This window comes from Phaethon aethereus (assembly GCF_964289735.1).
Source record: "Phaethon aethereus genome assembly, chromosome: 29".
Taxonomy (NCBI): Eukaryota; Metazoa; Chordata; class Aves; order Phaethontiformes; family Phaethontidae; genus Phaethon; species Phaethon aethereus.
This window is the reverse complement of record NC_138605.1, coordinates 1,003,000-1,024,646: the sequence shown is the minus strand read 5'-3', so window position 1 is coordinate 1,024,646 and position 21,647 is coordinate 1,003,000. Positions and strand designations below refer to the sequence as shown.

Below are 21,647 nucleotides of genomic sequence, written 5' to 3'. Positions count from 1 at the left end.
AAGGGGTTAAAGCAATTGGGATCGGGCAGATTTTGGACCCGACAGCCTCCTGGCGCAGAGTGAAAGCAGCTTTGCTGCAGCATCACCCCCTCCCCAAATTGCTGGGGTCACCCTGAGGATGAGGCAGGGGAAGGGCAGATGTGGGGCAGTGGAGGTGGGAACCGAGGATGCTGCAGCCCGTGGGACGTCCCTGCACCCGTCCATCCACCCGTCCGTCCGTCCGTCTGCCCGTGCCGGCCACCCCGCAGTCCCTGGGGACGGCGGATGCGGAGCACCCTCTAAAGGGCAGAGACGCGCCGGGAAGCCGAACCAGCTGCCCGGACCCCTAAAAATGGGTGCATCCCCTCCCACCCCCCCATCTCGCCCCCGTTTCCCCTGCCCGGGCATTCGCCAGCACCCGGGGTGCGCCCCGCACCTGGTCCCGCGGTGTTTCCCCCCCCCCCGCAAAAGGCCACACCCTCCCCAAAATGTGCAGGGTCTGGGGATGCTTCACCCCCACGAGGAGTCACGGGGGGAAGCGAAGGTTGGGGGCAGGGCCGGGGGGGCTGCTGGGCCCGGGGGGGCTGGGGGCTGCAAGGGGGGGCACCACCCCGGGGCGGGCACGGGGTGTGCGTGTGAAAACAGGCAGGGGTGACGCTTTGGGCGGATCCTGCCCCGCGTTAATTACAGGCCTCGCGCCGGCGAGCCCGGTCTCGCTGCTGCGCCCCTGCCCCGAACCGCGCCCGGGCTCCGGCGGCACGGGGGGACGAGCCCCCGCTGTGGGGCAGGGACCCCCTGTGGCACCCCCTGCCCGTGCGGATTTCGGGTGCCCCCTCCACGGGTGCTGCCCGTTTCCACCCCCCCCACTGCGGCGTCGCATCCATCCGTCGGCAAAGGGGACCCCAAAACGCTCGCGGCTGTGGGGATCAGGAGGGGGAGGTGGGTTTCGGGGTGAAGGATCCTGTTCTGGTGGTGGATTTGGGGGGGGGGTGAGCTCAGAGGGTCCCGCAGAGGCAGAAATGGGGGTTCAGGTCCCATGACTGGTAGGAAAGTTTGGGGGGGCACAAAGCGCCTGGGCTGGTGCCTCGGCTCCATCCTCGGATGCCTGGGTCCTCACGCTGGGGGACCCCCGCCGGTCAGGGTCCCCTCCAGCGCCCACCACGAGCCCCCAACAGCCCCCCATGGGCCCAGCACCCCCAAGCCCCCTCACCCCGCTTCCCCCCCAGCCCAGGAGGAGCGCAGGCATCCGGACCCTCCCTCCCTGCTCCCCCCCGGGCCCAGGGCGCCCCGAAAGGGGCAGGGGCCTCCCCCAGCACCGGGGACACCCGAGCAGCGCGTGGGCTGCAGACAGGGCCTGGCACGTCCGTCCCGGTGACTCACTGCTCCACCCATGAGACGAGCTGAGTCAGGCATCAGCCTGCCCTGGCACCCCTCACCCAGCCCTGGGGGGCCACAGCCGGCCCGAGTCCCTGGGGATGGACCCCAGGGTGGTTTATAGGGTCAAATCCTGCCAGCTGGGACAGGGTCCTGCCTGGGGGTCCCCAACCTGCGCCCGTGCCTCTTTCCCCACCCAGAGCATCACCTCCCTGGCTCCAGCCCTGGCAATTTTTGGAGGTTGTATGCCCCCCCGGGCCCTCTGGATGCCCCTGGGTCCCACAAAGCTGCCGGGTGATGCCAGGGACCCCCCCGGCATCCCCGGTCCCGGCAGGGTGGGGTGACACTGAAACCCGGGTGGCACCGCACCCTGCCCACAGCAAAGCACTACCCAAAAATCGTGCCCCCCCCCGCTTGTCCCGGCGCTGCCGGGGCCTGCCTGGCCCTGCCCGGCCCTGCCCGGCCCTGCCCGCGGGACCCGGCTCTGCCAGCACCCATGGGCGGCCAGCAGCAGGTTTTGGAGTGCCCCCCGTGGGGAACGGGGGTATGCAGAGCAGGGGTGCTGGCACTAAGGAGGGGTGATGCTTCGGAGGGCGGGTCCCCTCCAGCCCCACCCCGCGTTCTGGGTGGCATCGTGGGTGACACGAGGTTGCACCCCGGGGGTCCCACCGAGCTGCTGCCCTCGGGGGGCCCAAGCACCCCCGGGATGCCTGGGCTCCCCCAACCGCCAGCCAGCCCCGAGCCTGTTTCCCCTGCAAGGCCACGTCTCCGGGGAGGGGTCCATGGGGCTCAGCCCCACTGGCACCACCGGGGCTGTTCCCCCCCCAGGCCCCGGCCGGATCCAGACCCCCCCTCGCTCCCAAATGCTCAGTGGGGTCTGGAGCCGGGGGTCAGGGCTGGGGTGGGACCCCCTGGAAGGACCCCCCCCCAAGATCCCCCCCAGGCCCGGCTCATCTCCCCATTCCCTCCCTGGGGGCCCGAAGCGGGCCCCCAGCATCCTGCCCCCCCCAGCTGGGTGGCAGGCAGCTGCCTGCACCCCGGGATCTGGCAGCGGGCGCTGCTCTCACCCATCCCCGCTCCTCTGCCGCCCTCCAGCGTCCCCGGCAACCCCGAAACCGGCCGGGGGGGCCGGGGCTGCCCCAGAGGCTGGGGGCGAAGCCCCTGATGGGGTCTCCAACCCCCCCGCCCGCCCAAGCCCCCCGGGGAGCCCCCAAACCGGCTTCCAGCCCCCTAAAAAGCAGGGGGAGCCCCGAGGGACCTGGATACCACCCAGTGGAGGGGACCCAGCAAAGCCAGCCCAGAGGCAGGGTCAGGGTGGTCTTGAAATTGGGGGGGGGGGCAGAAAAGGGGGTGCAGGGCGGTGGCCCCACTTCAAACCCCTCAATCCCCCCGGAGCAGGGGGGAGCCCGGGCACGGCGGCTGTTCCCCCCCCGATTGGCGGTGGGGGTCAGCTGCGTCACCCCCCGCCCTGACCCAGCATCAGGGGTTACACATCCCGAGGGCCCCCCAGGTGCTCAGGCCCCCCCCGGGATTGGGGGGTGTCGGGGCGGCTCTCGGGGACCCTCTGGCGGCCGCCTCCCCACTTTGCACCCACCAAAAATTGCCCCTCCCTGCCCCCCCCCCAAGCCCCTGGGGTGCAAACTGGCAGGGCTGGGACGTCGTGCGTTGCACGGAGTGGGGGCACGTGGGGGCCAGGGGACCCCCGGCCCCCAGAGCACGTTAATTAGCTGCAAGCGGTAATTGCAGCGGAGGGTGGCGGCACGGACGGCAGGTGTCACCCCCGGACCGGGAATGGGCGGCGGGAGGTTGCACCCCAACTCCTGGAGCACCCCAATACCCCGGGGACACCCCCCAGTCCCACCTCGCAGCCCCCCCACCGCTAAGGGGTCGCCAGAGGTGCCAGCGGTGCCTGAGGGGTGCTGAGCCCCCCATCTCCATTGCATGGGCCCCCAAAGCCGCCCACAGCCCATCCCAAACCCCCAAATCCTCCCGGCCCCGTGTGAGCAGGACCGTCCCCCGCCCAGACGAGCCGGCCTGGCTAATTATTAACCAAGGGGCAAAGTCGCGTCTGCCGCATCCCGGCGCCGAGCTGGGGGCCCCTGGCCCACCGTGCCCCCTTGGAGACACCCCAGGAACGGCTTCCAGCCGGGGGCCCCATCCCGCCTGCACCCCATGTCTCTGCCACCAGCGGCTCAGATGGCTCCGGTCATGTCCCATGTCACCTCCAAGGGGGTCAGAGTGGGAAATCCCATTAAACACCCCCCCGCTATTCCCAGGACTGGCTCTTAATATGAGGGGGAGCTGGGACCCCCAAATTGTGCTGTTTCACCCCCTCCCCTCCCTGTGATGCCAGATCGGGGCAAAAGGGGGAACATGGGGGGCCATGGGCACCCAAGGGTGACCCGGGGCACAGCACCCCACATTTGGCACAGCAAACCCCATAGGCAGGGCGATCCCATGGCTTTTCGGGCTGCAGAGGTGGCCAGAAATAAAAGACTCCCACACATTTCCTCCCAGCAGCACCCTGGGGCTCAACCCTCCTACGAGACACTGGAGAATCCTGCAGGGCTGAGCCTCAGGCCCATGTCTGGGGCAGCTCCCGGCTCTGGAGGACAGATGGGAGCCGTCACCTGGACCCCAGCGGGAGCTGTAGTTTGGGGGAAAAGGCTGCGGGATTTGGCCAGTTGGCTTTTGACCACCACGGGCTGCGGCCTCGTTACGGGCAGCGCTACCAAGGGCCGTAATTAAGACCCGTGTGGGCAGGTGCTGGGGACCCGAAACGACACCCCACAACACATCAGCCCATGGCACGGGGCCACACTGGGGTTTGCAGGATGGGACTGGTCCCGGCCCCCCAGACGAACCCCAGCACCCCGGGACAGGTCCTGACACCTCGGGACCCGTCACAGCACCCCGGGACGGACCCCAGCACCATGGAGGGGCCCTGGCAGCCCTGGCCTGGGGCGGGGGCTCCTCCGCGCCGTGGCCGATGCCCCCCAGGCCCCCGCGGGCAGCGGCTCCCAGCACCAGCACAAAAAGTCGGTGTTTTGAAGGCTTTATTCCGGCAGCGGAGCCGGCGGGAGCCCCCTCGGCGTGGGGAGGGAGCCGAGCCCCCCCATTTCCCTCTCCACGGCTCCGATGGGGACACGGGGGGCCAGGACGGGTGAGGGTGGGACAACGGGGTGGTTGGAGCCCTCAGGGGGGCCCGGGGGTCACTGGCTCAGGTTGGCCTGGGGAGGTAAAGGGTGCCAGGGGTCCCATCCGCCTGCGGGCCGGGTGCGGCCACCAAAGGCTCCTGCGGAGGGAACCCCCCGGGAGGGGGGCTCAGCTGGCCAGGACATCGGAGGACTCGGACACCAGTTTGCCGTCGCGGGTCTCGATCTTCTTGATGACGATGGCGCGGGACTTGGTAACGGATGAGCTCTCCAGGGCGGGGGGGGGCACGGTGTAGCCAGAGCTGGTGAAGGAGGTGCCGAAGCCCCCCCCGAAACCTCCCCCGAAGCCGCCGGCGAAGCCAGCTGCTGCAGGAGAGGGACCAGCCATGAGTGCGGTGGCGCTGGGTGGTGGCACCCAAGGGGGGGTGGTCCCGGTCACCCCCCGCCTTACCTGAGTACCCCGTCATCTTGGTGTGGATGCTCAGGTTTTGCATGCCCGACTCCAGCCTGCCGGGAGAAATTGGGGGGGCGACACCCTGAGTATCAGGGCAGGGGCTAAGGGACATGCCTGAGGCCAGACGGGGAGGCGGTGGCAGAGGGACGAGGTGTCCATCTGGTGGCCACAGGCCTGAGCCACAGATTCCCAGCATGGGGCCGCAGGATGCCCGTGGGATGCGGGATGCAGGGTGCAGGTCCCATCGTGTCACCCCCCCGGGTGCCGGCAAGGCGGGGGTGCCCCCACCTGCTCTCCTCGCCCTCCAGCAGCTTCCTGTAGGTCGCGATCTCGATGTCCAGGGCCAGCTTGACGTTCATGAGCTCCTGGTACTCGCGGAGCTGCCGGGCCATGTCCTGCTTCGCCTTGTGCAGAGCTGCCTCCAGCTCGGCCAGCTTCCCCTTGGCGTCCTTCAGGGCCAGCTCCCCGCGCTCCTCCGCCTCCGCGATGGCCGCCTCCAGGCTGGCTCGCTGCAAGGCACGCCCGCGCGGCGGGGGTTGACCTGCAGAAGGGACTGGGGGGTCCCCTGCGCCCCACAGCATCCCCCGTGCCCCACAGCATCTCTCAGCCCCCGGAATCCCCCGTGCACCGGCGTCCCTCACCCCCAGCACCCTTCGCCCCCCCCCCCCCCGCCAGCATCCCCCACCCCCAGAATCTCCCGTGTTCCAGCATCCTGCACCCCCCGGCACCCCCACACCTCACCCATAACCCCCCCCCGTCCCACCATCGCTCGCCCCCCAGCACCTGCACACCCAGGCCATGAGCCCTCCCTCCCCCGCATCTCCGGGATATCGATCCCTCCCCCGGGCTGGGGTGCGGGGTCTGCGGGGGTCCGCAGGTGGCTGGGGGGGCTGCGGGCCCGGAGGGGCCGCGGGGCGGCCGGCGGGGGCGGCCGGCGGTGGGAGGAGCGGGCAGCGTCTCCCCACGTCGCCGCCCGGGGCCGTTCCCAGACCTGGTTCTTCAGCGCCTCGATCTCCGCCTGGATCCTCTGGATCAGCCTGTTGAGCTCGTTGATCTCGCTGCGGGTGTTGCGCAGGTCGTCCCCGTGCTTCCCAGCCGTCGTCTTCAGCTCCTCGTACTGCGGGGACCGGAGCGGGCGGGATGGAGATGGGATGCCCTCCCCCCCGCCTTTCCCGCAGCACCCCAAAATTGGGGAGAAAAGAGCCGGGACGTGCCCACGCCAGGAGGGATGCTCCGGGCTGGGCTGTCGCGGCTCCACTTGGGCTTGGAGCCGGGCTCTCCCACGCAGCAGCCGCCTGCTCCGGGGCAGGGAGGGTGTTTGCCCGGCCAGGTGGGAGGATGAAGCCGCAGGGAGGAGGAGGAAGGAGCCTGCGCTTCCTTCATCCCCGGTCGGGGAGCAGCAGGGACCACCAGGAGGGAAGTTGGAGCATCCCACGTCCCGGGGCTGGTGCTCCGGCTCACCTTGATCTGGTACATGCTCTCGGCCTCGGCGCGGCTGCGGTTGGCGATGTCCTCGTACTGCGCCTTCACCTCGGCGATGATCCCGTCCAGGTCCAGGCTGCGGTTGTTGTCCATGGAGAGGACAACGGAGGTGTCGGAGATCTGAGACTGCAGCTCCCGGAGCTCCTGCGAGCAAGGAATGGGGGGGCGTCTGGGCCGAGCACGGGCAACTCAGTGCACATGTGGGCCTCCCCAAGGCAGGCGACCCCGTACCTCGTCATAAAGCTGCCTCAAGAAATTGATTTCGTCGGTCAAGCTCTCCAGCCGCGACTCCAGCTCCACCTTGTTCATGTAGGCTTCGTCCACGTCCTGCGGGCAGGGCAGGCAGCCCGTCACCCCCCGGCCCCGCCGGCCCCCACGCCGCCCGGCGCCGGCCCGGCCCGGACCCCCCCACCTTTTTGAGCAGGACAAACTCATTTTCCTTCTCGGTGCGGTGGTTGATCTCTTCTTCGTACCTTGGGGAAGAGGGGAGGGCCTGGAGCCTCTGGGGACAGGGATGGGGGGATGTGGGAATAGGGGAACCTGGGAACATGGGGACACAGGGACATGGGGACATGTGGAACGTGGGAATTTGGGAACATGGGGACACAGGGACATGGGGACATGGGAATTGGGGAATTGGGGGACTTGGGAATAGGGGAATTTGGGGACCTGGGGACACAAGGGTGCGGGGACATGGGGAACATGGGGGATGTGGGAATTTGGGGACATGAGGACACAGGGACATGGGAATAGGGGAATTTGGGGACATGGGGACACAGGGGTGCGGAGACATGGGGAACGTGAGGGATGTGGGATTTTGGGGACATGGGCGACATGGGAATAGAGGAATTTGGGGACATGGGCGACATGGGAATTGGGGAATTTGGGGACATGGGGGCAGGGGAATAGGGGAATTTGGGGACATGGGGACAGGGAGACATGGGAATAGGGGAATTTGGGGACATGGGGACACAGGGACATGGGGAACATGGGGGACGTGGGAATTTGGGGACATGGGGCATGTGGGGACCCGGGAACATGGGGATGACGCAGGGCCATGGGGACACGGGGACACGGGGTCCCATCCACCTGGCAGGGGAAGAGCCGCCCCCTCCGGGCGAAGCCACCCCAGCGACGGCCGGAGAGGACGCTCCAGCCTCATCCCGGCATCCTCAGCCCCGGCAAACACCTCAGGGACGCGGCGGGACGCGGCGGGACGCGGCACCCCCGGGCGGAGACGCCGCGGCGGGGGGGGGGGTGCCGGCGGGACCCCGGCCGGGGCCGGGACTCACTTGCTCTTGAACTCCTCCACCAGCCCCTGCATGTTGCCCAGCTCGGCTTCCAGGCGCAGGCGCTCCTGGCCCAGGCCCTCGAGCTGGCGGCGCAGGCTGCCGACGTACGCCTCGAAGAGCCCGCTCGCGTCGCCGCGCGTGGTCTTCTGGCTCTGCAGGAGCTGCCACTTGGTCTCCAGCATCTTGTTCTGCTGCTCCAGGAACCGCACCTGGGGGGGGGGGGGAGCGGGAAGGGGAGAGGCGGGGGGTCAGCATCACCCCCCGCCCCGGGAATCCCACCCTGGGAACGGGCTTCGGCACCCAGCGTGCGTCACGGGGGTGGGTGCTGGGTGCCGGTTTGTAAGGGGGCGGGGGGGCAGGGGACGAGGCCAGGATCCTGAGTGCAGATCTGAGGTTCTGAGGCTCTGGGGGCAAATTTGGGGTCCTGGGGGCAAATCTGGGGTCCTGGGGTGCAAGGCTGAGGTGCCGGGTGCTGGTTTGCAAGGGGCAGCGGGTGAGTGGGGTGGCAGGGAGCAGATCTGGGGTCTTGGGGGCAAATTTGGGGTCCTGGGGGCAAGCGGGATCTGGGGTACCGGGCTGGAGGTCTTGGGTGCAAGGCTGGGGTGGCGGGCGCTGGTTTGCAAGGGGCAGAGGGTGAGGTGGGTGACAGGGGTGGCGGGGGGCAACTCTGGGATCCTGGGTGCAAATCCGGAGTCCCAGGCACAAGCCAGGGAGTCTTGGGTGCAATTCTGGGGTCCTGGGGTGCAAGCCTGGGGTCTCAGGTGCAAACCGGGGTCCCAGGGTGCAAGTCTGGGGTCACCAGGTCTGGGGTGCACGTCCGGGGTCCCAGGTGCAAGCTGGGGTGCTGGGGTCCACGTCCGGGGTGCAAAGCTAGGGTCCGGGGTGCAATGTGGGGCTGCCCCAGGGGAATTCCCGTCCCCCCGCGCCCGGCTGGGCCCCACCAGCCCCAGCGGAGCACCCGGAAACGGGCGCCGGGAAGGGAGGGTGCCGGAGCCGCCGGGGTGGGGAGCGCCCACCCCGTGCTGGCTGATTCGTCCGGGGTGGGGGGGCCCCATCGCTCCCCGGAGGGGCAATGCTTCCCCCCACCCCTGTTCCACGCCAGCTCCCGCCCCGGCGCCTCTCCCTGCCCGCCGGCTCGGCCGCCATGTCCCGGCCCCCGGGAGTGGGAGGGGACCAGGGTGTCCCCACGGCTGGCTGCGCGTCCCCAGGGGGGCCAGGAGGTCCCCAAGGGGTCCAAAATGTAACCAAAGGGGTCAGAGTGTCCCCAAGGGGGTCTGGATGACCCCAAGGGGGCCGGGAGGTCCCCAGAGGCCCAAAATGTAACCAAAGGAGGGTCAGGGTACCCCCAAAGGGGTCTGGGTGTCCCCAAGGGGGGCAGGAGGTCCCTGCGGGGGTCTCAATTTCCTCACGGGGCTCAGGGTGTACTCAAAAGGGCCAGGAGGGCCCTGAGGGTCTCAGGAGGTCCCCAAGGGGGTCTCAATGTCCCCAAGGGGGTCAAGACATGCCTGAAGGGCCAGGAGGGCCCTGAGGGTCTCGGGAGGTCCCCAAGGGGGTCTCGGTGTCCCCAGGGAGCTGAAGGGGTGTGCCTGAAGGGGCCAGCGGGTCCCCGGGGGGTCCCAGCCCTCCCCGCCCGGCCCCACCTTGTCGATGAAGGAGGCGAACTTGTTGTTGAGCGTCTTGATCTGCTCCTTCTCCTCCTTGCGCACGCGCTGGATGCTGGGGTCGATCTCCAGGTTGAGGGGCGTCAGGAGGCTCTGGTTGACGCTGACGGCCGCGATGCCACCCCCCGTGCCGGGCACGGCGGCCGGACCCCGGTACAACCCGGCTCCGTAGCGGCTCCCACCATAGCCGCCGAAGGCTGAAGCCATACTCATCCTCACACCGGGGCCGGCGGTGTAGGAGTGGGAGCTGAAGGAACGGCCGGGTACGGCCGAGCTACTTCTCACGGTCTTCCTGGTGATGGTGACGGACATGGCGAGCTGGCAGGAGAGCGGGCAGGAGGGCAGGCAGGAGGGTGGGCAGGAGGGTGGGCAGGAGAGCGGGCAGGAGAGCGGGCAGGAGGGCAGGCAGGAGGGTGGGCAGGAGAGCGGGCAGGAGGGCAGGCAGGAGGGTGGGCAGGAGAGCAGGCAGGAGGGTGGGCAGGATAGCGGGCAGGAGAGCGGGCAGGAGGGCAGGCAGGAGAGCGGGCAGGAGAGCGGGCAGGAGGGCAGGCAGGAGGGTGGGCAGGAGGGTGGGCAGGAGAGCGGGCAGGAGGGCAGGCAGGAGAGCGGGCAGGAGGGCGGGCAGCAGGGTTGGACGATGGGCAAGGAGGGTGGAAGAGGGTTGCACGGAGGGTGGCAGCCGGGCAAGAGGAGGCCCGGGAGGAGGCCGGGAGATGGGCCGCGGGCAGGACGGGGTGAGGGAGGACGGATCCGGGCGGGGTGAGCGGCTCCGGTTTATATCCCGGAGCTGGGGGAGGAGAGCAGGACGGGAGGATGGGAGGGCCTCCAGTGCCGGGAGAGCAGCACCTGCTTCTCCTTAACCCCTTCGGAGTGGCTGGGATCCGCTGGGATCCACTGGGAGCGGCCGGGATCTGCCGGGATCTGCCAGGATCCAGTGGGATCCGTTGGGATCGGTCAGGATCTGCCAGCATTGCCTGGGATCCGCCGGGATCCGCTGGGAGCGGCCGGGATCTGCCAGGATCTGCCAGGATCCAGTGGGATCCGTTGGGATCCGCCAGGATCTGCTGGGATCTGCTGGGCCTTGCTGCAGGGCTGGGGCTGGATCCTGCCCGCTGGCTGTGGGGAAGGCGAGGAGGTGTGAGGGGGCTGGGGGGTCTCGGGGGTGCTGAGACCCCCCGGGTCTGTGGGGGCTGGTGCCCCCAAAATCCATCTGCCAATGACCCCCCCTCCACACCGGCCCCCTGAGCCCTGCACCCAGCCCCGGGGTGAAACCCCCCCGGCTCGGTGCCGGTGCGGGGCGGAGGGCAAGTCCCCGGAGCTTGTCCCCGATCCCTGTCCCCGGCCCCAGTCACGGAGTCACAGAAGGGTTTGGGTGCGAAGGGACCGGGAAGGTCACACGGTCACACCCCGCCATGGGCAGGGACCCACCGAGCGGGTGCTCCGAGCCCCGACCAGCCTGGGATGTCCCCCGGGATGGGGCATCTCCCACCTCTCTGGGCAACCTGGGACAGGGTTTCACCACCCTCATGGTGAAACATTTCTTCCCTATATCCAGTCCAAATCTCCCCTCTTTTAGTTTAAAGCCATCACCCCTTGTCCTATCGCTACAGGCGCTGCTAAAAACCCCGTCCCCATCTCTCTCCTCAGCCCCTCTCAGCCCTGGAAGCTGCAGGAAGGTCTCCCCGGAGCCTTCTCTGCTCCAGGCTGAGCCCCCCCAGCTCTCCCAGCCTGTCCTCCCAGCAGAGCTGTTCCAGCCCTCGGAGCGTTGCTGGGGCCTCCTCTGGCCCCGCTCCAGCAGGTCCGTGTCTCTCCTGTGCCGAGGGCTCCGGAGCTGGACGCAGCACTGCAGGGGGGTCTCCCCAGAGCGGGGCAGAGGGGCAGAATCCCCTCCCTCGCCCCGCTGGCCACGCGGCTTTGGGGGCAGCCCAGGACACCGTTGGCTTCTGGGCTGCAAGCACACGTTGCTGGCTCATGTCCAGCTTTTCACCCACCAGGACCCCCAAGTCCTTCTCCATGGGGCTGCCCTCCATCCCTTCACCCCCAGCCCATGCTGGTACCGGGGGTTGCCCCCCTCCAGGCACAGGACCCTGCACTTGGCCTTGTGGAACCTCCTGAGGTTCACACGGGCCCATTCCTGGAGCTTGTCCAGGTCCCTCTGGATGGATCCCGTCCCTCAGGCGTGTCACCCGCACTGCTCAGCTGGGCGTCATTGGCAAACCTGCTGAGGGTGCGTCGATCACTCTGACCATGTCACCGACAAAGATGTCCCCCACCGACATCTCCAAGTCTCTGTCAAGAACCTGCACCCCCAAGTCCTGTTCCCCAGCCCCATGTCCCCAACCTGCATCCCCAAGCCGTGTCCCCGAGCCTCCACCCCCGACCCCATTATACCCCAACCTGAAACCCAAACCTGCGTCCCCAAGCCCGTAGACCCACCCTTCGTCCCAACCCATGTCCCAAGTCCCATGTCCCCAGCCTACAGCCCCGAGCCCGTGTCCCCAAGCCCAAGCCCCGAGCCAGCACCATCAGCCCCTGCTCTCTGTGACCTCCTGCCTCCTGCACCAAACCCTGCCCTCAAAACAGGGAAAAACTCCGCAAAAAGGAACTTTTAGTGTGTTTCTGGCGAAAACCCAGGCTGCTCCCTCAGCAACTGGACCGAGGACCCGACTCCCGCCCCAGATCAGGATCAGGCCACCCACGCAGGGTCCTGCCGCAGCGAGCCACGCCGTGCCGTGCTGTGCCGCGCCGTGTCGCGCCGTGCCGTGCCGTGCCATCTCTCCTCCCGCCGCTCCGGTCGCCGGCGGGTTCCCGGCAGCACCCTGGCGGCGGGGGGGCCGGGATGGGGACGCGGACGGGCGCGGCGGCGGCTCGGGCGCCGGGCAGGACCAGGCTTGCCCTGCACGGGAGCGGCAGGCGCCGGGCCGAGACGGCACGAGGCACCCGGCACCTGCAGGCAGGGATTCGGAGGTTTGCCGGGTTCACTTGCCTTCGTTTCCTCGTCTCCGGCGCGGCAGGAAGGATCGCTCCGGGCCAGCGCCGGGGAGCGGGCAGGAAAAGGGCAGAGCCGAGAGCGTGACCGGGGCTGATGCGGGATAAACCCATGGAGCCACCTTCCCACCCAGCCCCACGCCTCCCCGCGCAGGTAGGTCCATCTGTCCTTCATCCAGCCGGCTCTGGCCGTCCCATCCCTGCACTTGCTTCCATACCCATCCGCTCATCCATCCCGGCCAGACCGGCTATGCACCCATCCTTCTAGACACCACTCCATCACTCCATCCATCTATCCATCTGTCCATCCGTCTCCCCACCTCTCTATCCATCCCTCCCTCCATCCATCTCTCTATCCCTCCATCCCTCCATTTCTCCCTCCATCCATCCTTCCATCCATCCATCCCTCCCTCCATCCCTCCTTCCATCCGTCCATCCATCCATCCGTCCATCCATCCATCCATCCATCCATCCATCCATCCCTCCCTCCCTCCCTCCCTCCCTCCCTTCATCCCTCCTTCCATCCGTCTGTCCATCCATCCATCCATCCCTCCCTCCCTCCCTCCCTTCATCCCTCCTTCCATCCGTCCATCCATCCATCCATCCATCCATCCTTGCATCCATCCCTCCTTCCATCCATCCCTCCCTCCCTCCCTCCCTTCCTCCATCCATCCCTCCATCCATCCACCCATCCATCCACCCACCCACCCGTCCCCCCACCCGTCCCTGGATAGGTGCACCCAGCTGTCCATCCGTCTGTCCCTGCACGGCCACAACCACCCGCCCACCCCCCGAGCCCCTGTGCGCCAGAAGCCTCCGGGGTCGGACGCTCGGACCCCGTCACCTGGTTGAACCGGCTTTACGGGGGGTCTCAAAGCCCCCCAGGGCTGCGACACCCGGGCAGGGGACACGGCTTGACCCCTCCGTCCCCAGGGGCCGAAAGTGGCCACGGCCCGGGGAGGGGAGCCGCGAAGCTCTCCCACCCCCCAGAGAAGCCCCCAGCCCCCCAGAGACGATCTCCATCCCTCCAGAGAAGCCCCCAGCCCCCCAGAGAAGATCTCCATCCCCCCAGAGAAGTCCTCAGCCTCCCAGAGAAGCCCCCCAGCCCCCCAGAGAAGCCCCCCAGCCCCCCGGAGAAGCCCCCATCCCCCCAGAGACGATCTCCATCCCCCCAGAGAAGCCACCCAGCCCCCCAGAGAAGCCCCCAGCCCCCCAGAGAAGCCCCCCAGCCCCCCAGAGAAGCCCCCAGCCCCCCAGAGAAGATCTCCATCCCGCCCAGCTTCTCTTATCACAAAGGAATTTGCAACCCAGGCAAATACTTCCCTCCCCTCCGAGATACCGCTGGCCGGGAGGGAGTGGGGCCCTGGGTGGGTGCCAGGTCCCGGCAGGGTGCGGGACCCCTGCGCCAGCCCCCGCCAAGCCCCCCCGTGCCCCCGGCGCTGCTCGGGGGGGGAGAAGCTCGAGAGCAACCTGGGGAGCAGCAGGGACAACCCCCCATCCACTGGGGAAACAGGGGCACGGGGGGCAACCGGCCCGGGGAGGGGGTCCAGCGACATCCCCAGGACCCCCAGAGAGTGACCCCCGGCCAGCCCCAAACCCACTCGGCCCCACGGGTGGGTGGCTCCACACCACGAGACACTCAGCCATAAATCCCCCACCCACCTCCACCCCGATCACCCCGGGGGGGACAGACACCCCAGGGTGCTGCAGCCCACCCTAGAGCCCCCCGGGATCAGCATCACCCCGCGGTGCTGCCCCCCCAGGGAGCCGGGGGGGTCCCACGCCCCGTTTTGGGTGGAGGCCAAGTGTCTCCCTGGGCTTTTGTTTGCCGTGAGCTGGGCGACGGCCACGGGGACGGCACTGAGGGGTGGCACCCCCCATCCCCAGCCGGCTGCCGCCCCCCCGGCACGTCCCCAAGAGGGGGGTCCCGGGAGGATGCACCCCCTTCCCCATCGCGGGGGGCCCTGCAAAGGAAGGACCCTTCGAGGAGGCGCAGGGCGCCGCGTGGTTCGGGTGTGCGCCCATGGGTGCGGGACCCCCCCGGCGCACCGCAGCTGGGTGGGGACGGGGCTGGGTGCCCGGCGGGGACGTGGCGCAGGGGACAAATGCCACCGCCCGTCCCCACACAGGCAGGACCTCAAGGGTGCCTCCGGCTGGAGGGGGGGAGGGCACCCCGCTGGGTGCCCCCCCAGGGCCTGGCCCTGTTTGCGGTGTCTGTCGGAGGAGGATGGTGGGTCCCAGCTGCAGTTTCATGGCTCAGGAATGCAGCAGGGCCTTGGCCACGTTACTTAACCCCTGGGGAGCCGGGCGGCCCCGCCGGCCCCGGCACTGCTGGGGGTGTCCCCACGGTGTCCCCGCTGCTTGGGGGGCAGCGAGGCGGACAGTGGCCCCGAACCACCAAGGACCCGGGTCAGCCCTCAGCCGCGCCCCCGCGGAGGGGGCTCAGGGCTGGGCCGGGGTCAAAACCAGCATCCTCGGGGTGCTGAGCGCGGCGCGGGGGGCCCGAAGCGGGGGGTGGGGGCCGTGGCAGAGCCTTATCGGCCACAGGTCTTTCATCTGGGGTTTATGGCCCCGCCGGGAGCTCTGGAGGCCTTCGGGGCCGGGGGGGGGGGCGGGGGGGGCGCGGGGGAGACGGGACGTGTGTGCTCCCAGCTCCCCCATCACCCGCGCGGCACGGGAGGAACGCGCCTGATAAGGGGCTGGCGTGGGCAGCGGCCCCCCAGTGCCCCCCCCGCCCCAGCAGCGGGGCCAAGGGATCCCCCATCTCCATGGAGGACCCCCAAAAGGGGCGGAGGGGTGGGGGGTCTTGGGGAGCCCCATGACCCCCCCCCCCAGGCCGCATCCAGCCCCGCTGTGGAGCATCGCCCCAGCGCGGTGGGGGGGGGGGGCAGGGACGATGGGGGCTGCCGGGGCAGCCTCGGCGCCAAACGCCGGCACCGAGGGGTCAGACACCGCCGGGACCCCGGGGGGGGCACTGCGGGGACCCTCGGGGGGACCCTCTGCGACCAGACACCACGGGGACCCCAGGGTGGGGACCCCAGGGTGGGACCCCCCTGCAGCCACAGGGAACCCCCGGGTGGGTCAGACGCCTCGGGGACCCCCGGCTCGGCCCCTGCCAGGGCAGCTCCAGCACCTCCATTTCCTCGTCCCCTCTCCTCCTCCTCCTCCGCCCGGCGCGGTGCCACCGCCAGCACCCTCAAAGGACGCCGAAATGGCGCAGGTTTGGCAGAGGAACAAACCCCTCGGCCGGCGGCGGCGTGGAGCCGAGCCCTGCTCCGGGGCGGGAACGGGGCCGAACCGGGGCAAAACGGGGCTGGAATGGGGCAAAATGGGCAGAAATGGGTCTGGGATGGGGCAAAATGGGGCAGGAATGGGGCAAACTGGGGTGAAATGGGGCAGGAATGGGGAGGAGTGGGGCAGGAATGGGGCAGAAAAGGGGCTGGAGTGGGGCAGAATGGGGCACGAATGGGGCAGAATGGGGTAAAATAGGGCAAACTGGGGTGAAATGGGGCAGGAATGAGGAGGAATGGGGCAGGAATAAGGCAGGAATGGGGCGAAACGGGGCAGAAACGGGGCAGGGGTGACCCAGGGGCCGGGGGCAGCAGAAGGGGCCGGGGCCGGCGCTGGCTGGGACGCTCCCGACCCAGATTTCATGGGAAAAGGGCGCTGGGGGGCCGGGCGCAGCCCCCACACCCCGACTCGCCCCATTATGGCCCGGCCAGAGCAAACACGGGCCGGGCCAGGACTCCCGGGTGGGCCGGGGCCGGGGGGCAGCAGGGAGCCCACGCGTCCCCCGCGCGTCCCCCCAGCGCCGTGGGGCCGCGCCGACGCGCGCGCAAAGGTGCGCGGTTGCGCGCGGCGAGGGGGGCCTGCGGAGGGATTGGGTTGTGCAAAGGTGGGTGCTCGTGCAAGGCACCGGCGCCCGCAAACGGGCGCCCGCTCACGAGTCCGCGCTCGTGCAAGGGCGAGGGGGTTTGCAAGGGAGCGTGCTCGTGCAAAGCTGCGTCTTCGTGCAAAGCGTGCACTCGTGAAAAGGTGCATGTCCTTGCAAAGGCGCGTGCTCGCGCAGAGGTGCGTGCTCGTGCAAGGGCGCATGCTTGTGCAAAGGTGCGTGTCCTTGCAAAGCATGCACTCGTGCAGAAGTGCGTGCTCGTGCAAAGAGCGTGCTGGTGCAACGCCACGTGCTCGTGCAAAGCTGCGTGTTCTCACGCCTGCGGCGGGGGTGGCGCGTTCCCACCCACAGCACCCCCAGGACACCCCCCACCCCCCAAAGGACATCGCTGCCCTCTTCGACCCCGTTGAGTGGGGACGTGCCCTGCCCCACGCCCCTGCCCCACACCTCCCCGGGGGCTCCAGCCCCCCCGCAGCCGCGCGGCAGATAAGGCTGGAATGCGCCTCCCTGCCGCCCCCCCCCCAGCAGCCCCGGGGGGGGAGGGCCCGGCGGGGGTCCCGCGGGGGCGGGGGGGGGCGGCTGCAGCCGGGAGAGGGGCTGAGCCCGGGGCGGGGTGAGACCCACTGGTGGGGTGTCCCTGGGCTCGGGGTGCAGGCGGGAGGGGCTGGCTGCCCCGGGCGGGCTGCGTCCCCCCCCAACTCGGGGCGGGGGGGAAGAGGCCAGGCAGGATTCCGGGAGCCGGTTGGGCAGGGCGGGACCCACAGCGACCCCCCGCCCGGCCCCGGGGCCTCCGGCACGACCGGCCCCACCTGCGACCCCCAGGGTTGGGGGGGGTCCTGCGACCCCCAGGGTTGCGGGGGGTCCCACCACCCCCAGGGAGTGGGGGCGTCACTGTGGAGTGGGTGGGTGCATCAGTGGGGGGAGGGGGGCTGGTGTGATCTGGTGGGGAGAGCTGGAGCTGTGGGGTACCCCAAAATGTGTGGGGCTGAGCCCCGTCCTTTGACCCTGTACCCCACGGCTTACGGGGCTGACCCCTGTCCCCATGCCCCAAGGCCCCAGGGGTTATGGGGCTGAGCCCCATCCTTCTGCCTTGCACCTCATGAGTTATGGGGCTGAGCCCCATTCCTCCACCCTGGGGGCCCACAGATGTCTGGAGCAGACCCCCACCCCTCCACCCTGTACCCCACAGGTTATGGGGCCGATCCCGCCCCAGGAACAAAAGCCTTGAGCTGGATCCGGCCCCACCTTCGCAGGCTCAGGGGCCGGGAGCAGGGCCGTGGGGAGGTGCCGTGGGGCCGCCCTCCCCGCCTCTCCCGGCTATAAATCCCCGTCCGTCCGTCCGTCTGTCCGTCCACCCGTCCGCCCAGCTCCACCGTTGCTCCCGTGCTGTCGCCATCGCCATCGCCATGAGCTACTCCTGCAGCAGCATCTACTCCAGCTCCCGCCGCGCCGGTGCCGCCCCCAGCATCGTCTCCGGCCGCCGCTTCGCCCCCCTGAGCAGCGCGGCCAGCGTCTACGCCGGGGCCGGGGGCTCGGGCTCCCGCATCTCCATCACCCGCACCAGCAGCCTGACCAGCTCTGGGGGTGGCTATGGGGCCGGCTATGGGGCCGGCTATGGGGCCGGGCTGGGGAGCAGCATGTTGTTCACGGGTTCTGGCATGGTGGGCAACGAGAAGGAGACGATGCAGGACCTCAACGACCGCCTGGCCACCTACCTGGAGAAGGTCCGGAGCCTGGAGCAGGAGAACCAGCAGCTGGAGCTCCAGATACGGGACTTCATGGCCAAGAGAGGTCCCAGCACCCAGGACTGGGGCCACCACTGGGAGGTCATCGAGGAGCTGCGGGACAAGGTGGGGTCCCTGCAGGGGGGCGGCTGGTGTCCCCAGGGCTGGTGGCACCTGGGGGTTAAGCATTAACCCGGCAGGGTGGTGGGGCTGGGCGAACTTTGCACCCCAGGGTCTGGGACGTCACCTACGCGGGGCCATACGTCCCCGGGGGGCTTCACTGGGACAGCACGAAGGGACGTGACCAAGGGTGCGGGGCAAGGCAGTGTCAGAGGGGGGTCCAACACCGCCTTCCTTAGGCAAACGAGCCCCACAGCCCCCCCAGCACCGTGTCCTCACCAGGCTCAAGGTCACCCCGGGCCCAGCCAAGCCCGCCCCGGGCGCCTGGGTCCCCCCCGCGTGCACCCACCCCACTTTATCGCCGCTTTTCCGGGGCGAGGTCCCCCACCCTCCCCCGCGGGCGCGCGGGCAGCTGCCAGAGTGGCACCTGCCGGGGTGACGTGGGTGGCGGCGCGGGCGGCGGCGTGGGCGGGCGGCAGCGGGGGGGTGCCCGCGCCCCGGTGACGGTGCCGTGTCGGCGTGTCTGTCCGCGTCCGTCCCCTGCCCAGATCCTGGAGGCGACGGTGGAGAGCGCCCGCACGGTGCTGCAGATCGACAACGCCCGGCTGGCGGCCGACGACTTCAGGGTCAAGTGCGGGCCAGGGGATGGGCCAGGGGTGGGAATGGGGCAGGCTGGGAGCGGGGACAGGGATGGGGATGGGGATGGGGATGGGGTTGGGAGTGGGGATGGGGACGGGGATGGGGACTGGGATGGGAACTGGGATGAGGAAGTGGATGGGGATGGGGAGAAGGACAAGGGTGGAAACAGGGGTGGGAATGGGGCAGGGAGAAGGATGGGGACATGGCTGGGAATAGCGGTGGGGATGGGGACAGGGATGGGGATAAGAACATAGATGGGGACAAGGCTGGGACAAGGATGGGGATGAGGACAGGGATGGCATGGGATGGGGTTGGAGATGAGGACGGGGATGGGGACGGGACAGGGATGAGAACGCGGGTGGGCGTAGGGAGAGGGATGAGGACAGGGATGGACAGGGCAGCGGGACAGGGAGGGGGACACGGCCGGGGCCGGAGCCGCTCAGCGCCGTGCCCCCAGGTACGAGGCGGAGCTGGCCATCCGCCTCTCGGTGGAGAACGACATCGCGGGGCTGCGCAAGGTGATCGATGACACCAACATGGCCCGGCTGCAGCTGGAGGGGGAGATCGAGTCCCTCAAGGAGGAGCTCATCTTCATGAAGAAGAACCACGAGGAGGTGGGGGTGAAGCCGGGGTGGGGGCGGACCTGGGGCCGGTGGGGACCCCGCGCTGACGCCGGCCCCTCGCTGACCCCCAGGAGGTGAAGAGTCTCCAGGCCCAGGTCTCCGACTCGGCGCTGACGGTGGAGGTGGACGCGCCCAAGTCGCAGGACCTGGGCAAGGTCATGGCGGAGATCCGGGCGCAGTACGACGCCCTGGCCCAGAAGAACCTGGAGGACCTGGAGAAGCAATGGGGGCGGCAGGTGGGTCCACCCCCCCAAACCGGTGCCCCGGGGGGCAGCTGGGGTGATGCTCCACAGGGGTGTCTTCTCTGGGGGACGTCAAGCCAAGGGGGGGCAGCCCCCAGCTCAATGGGGCGGTCATCTGGGGGTCCCAACATGAGGGGGGTGTTCCCTGGGGGTCCCCAGTCTGACACAGGAGGGGTACCCACAGGCTCCCCACGAGGAGGACTTGGCCCAGTGGGGTCCTGGTCCAACGCTGGGGACGTCCCTAGGAGACCCCTGTCCCATAGGAGAGCCCGAGCCTGCGGGGGGACCTTCTCCAAGGGGGCCCTGGCCCCCCAGCATTCCTGGGGGGACCCTATCCCGTGCGGGACCCTGGCCCTTGGGGTTTGCTGTTGCCGGGGTAACTCTGCCCCCCACGCTTCCTGCGCGGGGTGGGGGTGGCCGCGGTGGGCCGGGCCGAGGCGTTGACCCCCAGCCCACGTGCGTGTCCCCCAAGATCACCGAGCGCACCATCGAGGTCACGCAGAGCAGCAAGGACATCGACGCGGCGCGCAGCACCGCGCTGGACCTGCGCCGCTCCCTCCAGGCGCTGGAGATCGACCTGGAATCCCTCCGCAACCAGGTGACCCCTGGCCCCCGCGGGCCCCCCCGGCCCCTCCTGGCCTCCCCCGGCTCCCCGGCCCCCCCAACCCCTCCCGGCCCCTCCCAGCTCCCCGGCCCCCCAACCCCTCCTGACCCCCTCCCGACCCCTCCTGACCCATCCCGGCCCCCTGACCCCACCCGACCCCCCCCGGCCTCCCCCGGCTCCCCGGCCCCCCAACCCCTCCCGACCCCCCCCGGCCCCCTCCCGACCCCTCCCGGCCTCCCCGACCCCACCCGGCCTCCCCCGGCCCCCCAACCCCTCCCGACCCCTCCCGACCCCCCCCCGGCCCCCTCCCGACCCCTCCCGGCCCCCCGACCCCTCCCGACCCCTCCCGGCCTCCCCGACCCCTCCTGACCCCCGCCGACCCCCCGGCCCCCGGCCGCGGGCTGAGCCCGGGGCCGCCCGGCAGCGAGGGGCCCTGGAGGCCGCGCTGCGCGAGGCCGAGGGCCGCCAGGGCGCGCGGCTGGAGCCGCTGCAGGGCCTGATCCTGCGCGCCGAGGCGGAGCTGCTGCAGGCGCGCGCCGAGCTGCAGCGCCAGGCCGAGCGGCAGCGCGCGCTGCTGGACGCCAAGGGCGAGCTGGAGGCCGAGATCGCGGCCTACCGGCGGCTGCTGGAGGGGGGGGGCGAGCTCAGGTAGGGGCGGCGAGGAGCGCGGCTCCCCCGCGGAGAGCCCCGGCGCGGCCGCGGCCCCGGCCCGGCCCCCGGGGAGCGCCGGCCCCGTCACCTCCCGCTTCCCCGGGGGGACGCTGCGGGGCGGGGGCCGCGGCCCGCGGGAGCCGGGCGGCGGGCGGGGACGCCTCGGTTGCCCCGCGGCCCCCTCAGCCGCCCCCTCCCCGCCCCACAGCCTGCGGGACGCCCTGGAGAAGGAGAGCACCGGCACCGGCACCGGCACCGGCACCGGCACCGGCACCGCGCCGGGGGCGGCGGCGGCCGCGCGCAGGTGAAGGGCCGCGCGCGCTGCGGGGGGGCCCGGCCCCCGGCCCGGCCGCCCCCAATAAAGTGCCGATTCCCCCCGAGATGTTCGTCACGGCGTCGCCTTCTGCTGCGGCGCGACGGGGCGCGGGAGGCGGCTGGGGAGGGGCGGCGGGGCGGGGGGGCAGGCGGAGGGACGGAGGGAGGGAGGGAGGGAGGGACAGACGGACAGACAGATATGGATGGATGGATGGATGGATGGATGGATGGATGGATGGATGGATGGATGGATGGATGGATGGATTGATGGATGGATGGATGGATGGATGGATGGAAAGAGGCAGGGATGGAGGGATGGATGGACAGATGGATGGAGGGAGGGATGGATGGGTGGATGGACAGACAGAGGGACACACAGGTGGACGGGCGGGTGGATGGACGGACAGACGGGTGTGTGGACGGACGGATGAGGAGTCCATAGGTGGGAGGGG

The 21,647-nt window shown here is 70.1% G+C and overlaps 2 protein-coding genes across 2 annotated transcripts; one reads left to right on the top strand and one right to left on the bottom strand.

Annotated features, from left to right (window-relative positions):
• Nucleotides 1-4,677: 4,677 nt before the first annotated feature.
• Nucleotides 4,678-9,709, bottom strand: LOC309414541 (keratin, type II cytoskeletal 8-like; the record flags this gene model as incomplete). Its single annotated transcript, XM_082011884.1, has 9 exons — nt 4,678-4,871; nt 4,960-5,015; nt 5,251-5,471; nt 5,954-6,079; nt 6,424-6,588; nt 6,676-6,771; nt 6,857-6,917; nt 7,737-7,945; nt 9,377-9,709. 9 exons carry the CDS (start codon nt 9,707-9,709, stop codon nt 4,678-4,680), a joined length of 1,461 nt encoding a protein of 486 aa, XP_081868010.1.
• Nucleotides 9,710-17,683: 7,974 nt separating this feature from the next.
• Nucleotides 17,684-21,397, top strand: KRT18 (keratin 18; the record flags this gene model as incomplete). Its single annotated transcript, XM_082011831.1, has 7 exons — nt 17,684-18,127; nt 18,670-18,752; nt 19,218-19,374; nt 19,455-19,619; nt 20,098-20,223; nt 20,654-20,877; nt 20,954-21,397. 7 exons carry the CDS (start codon nt 17,684-17,686, stop codon nt 21,186-21,188), a joined length of 1,434 nt encoding a protein of 477 aa, XP_081867957.1. The 3' UTR covers nt 21,189-21,397.
• Nucleotides 21,398-21,647: the final 250 nt, after the last annotated feature.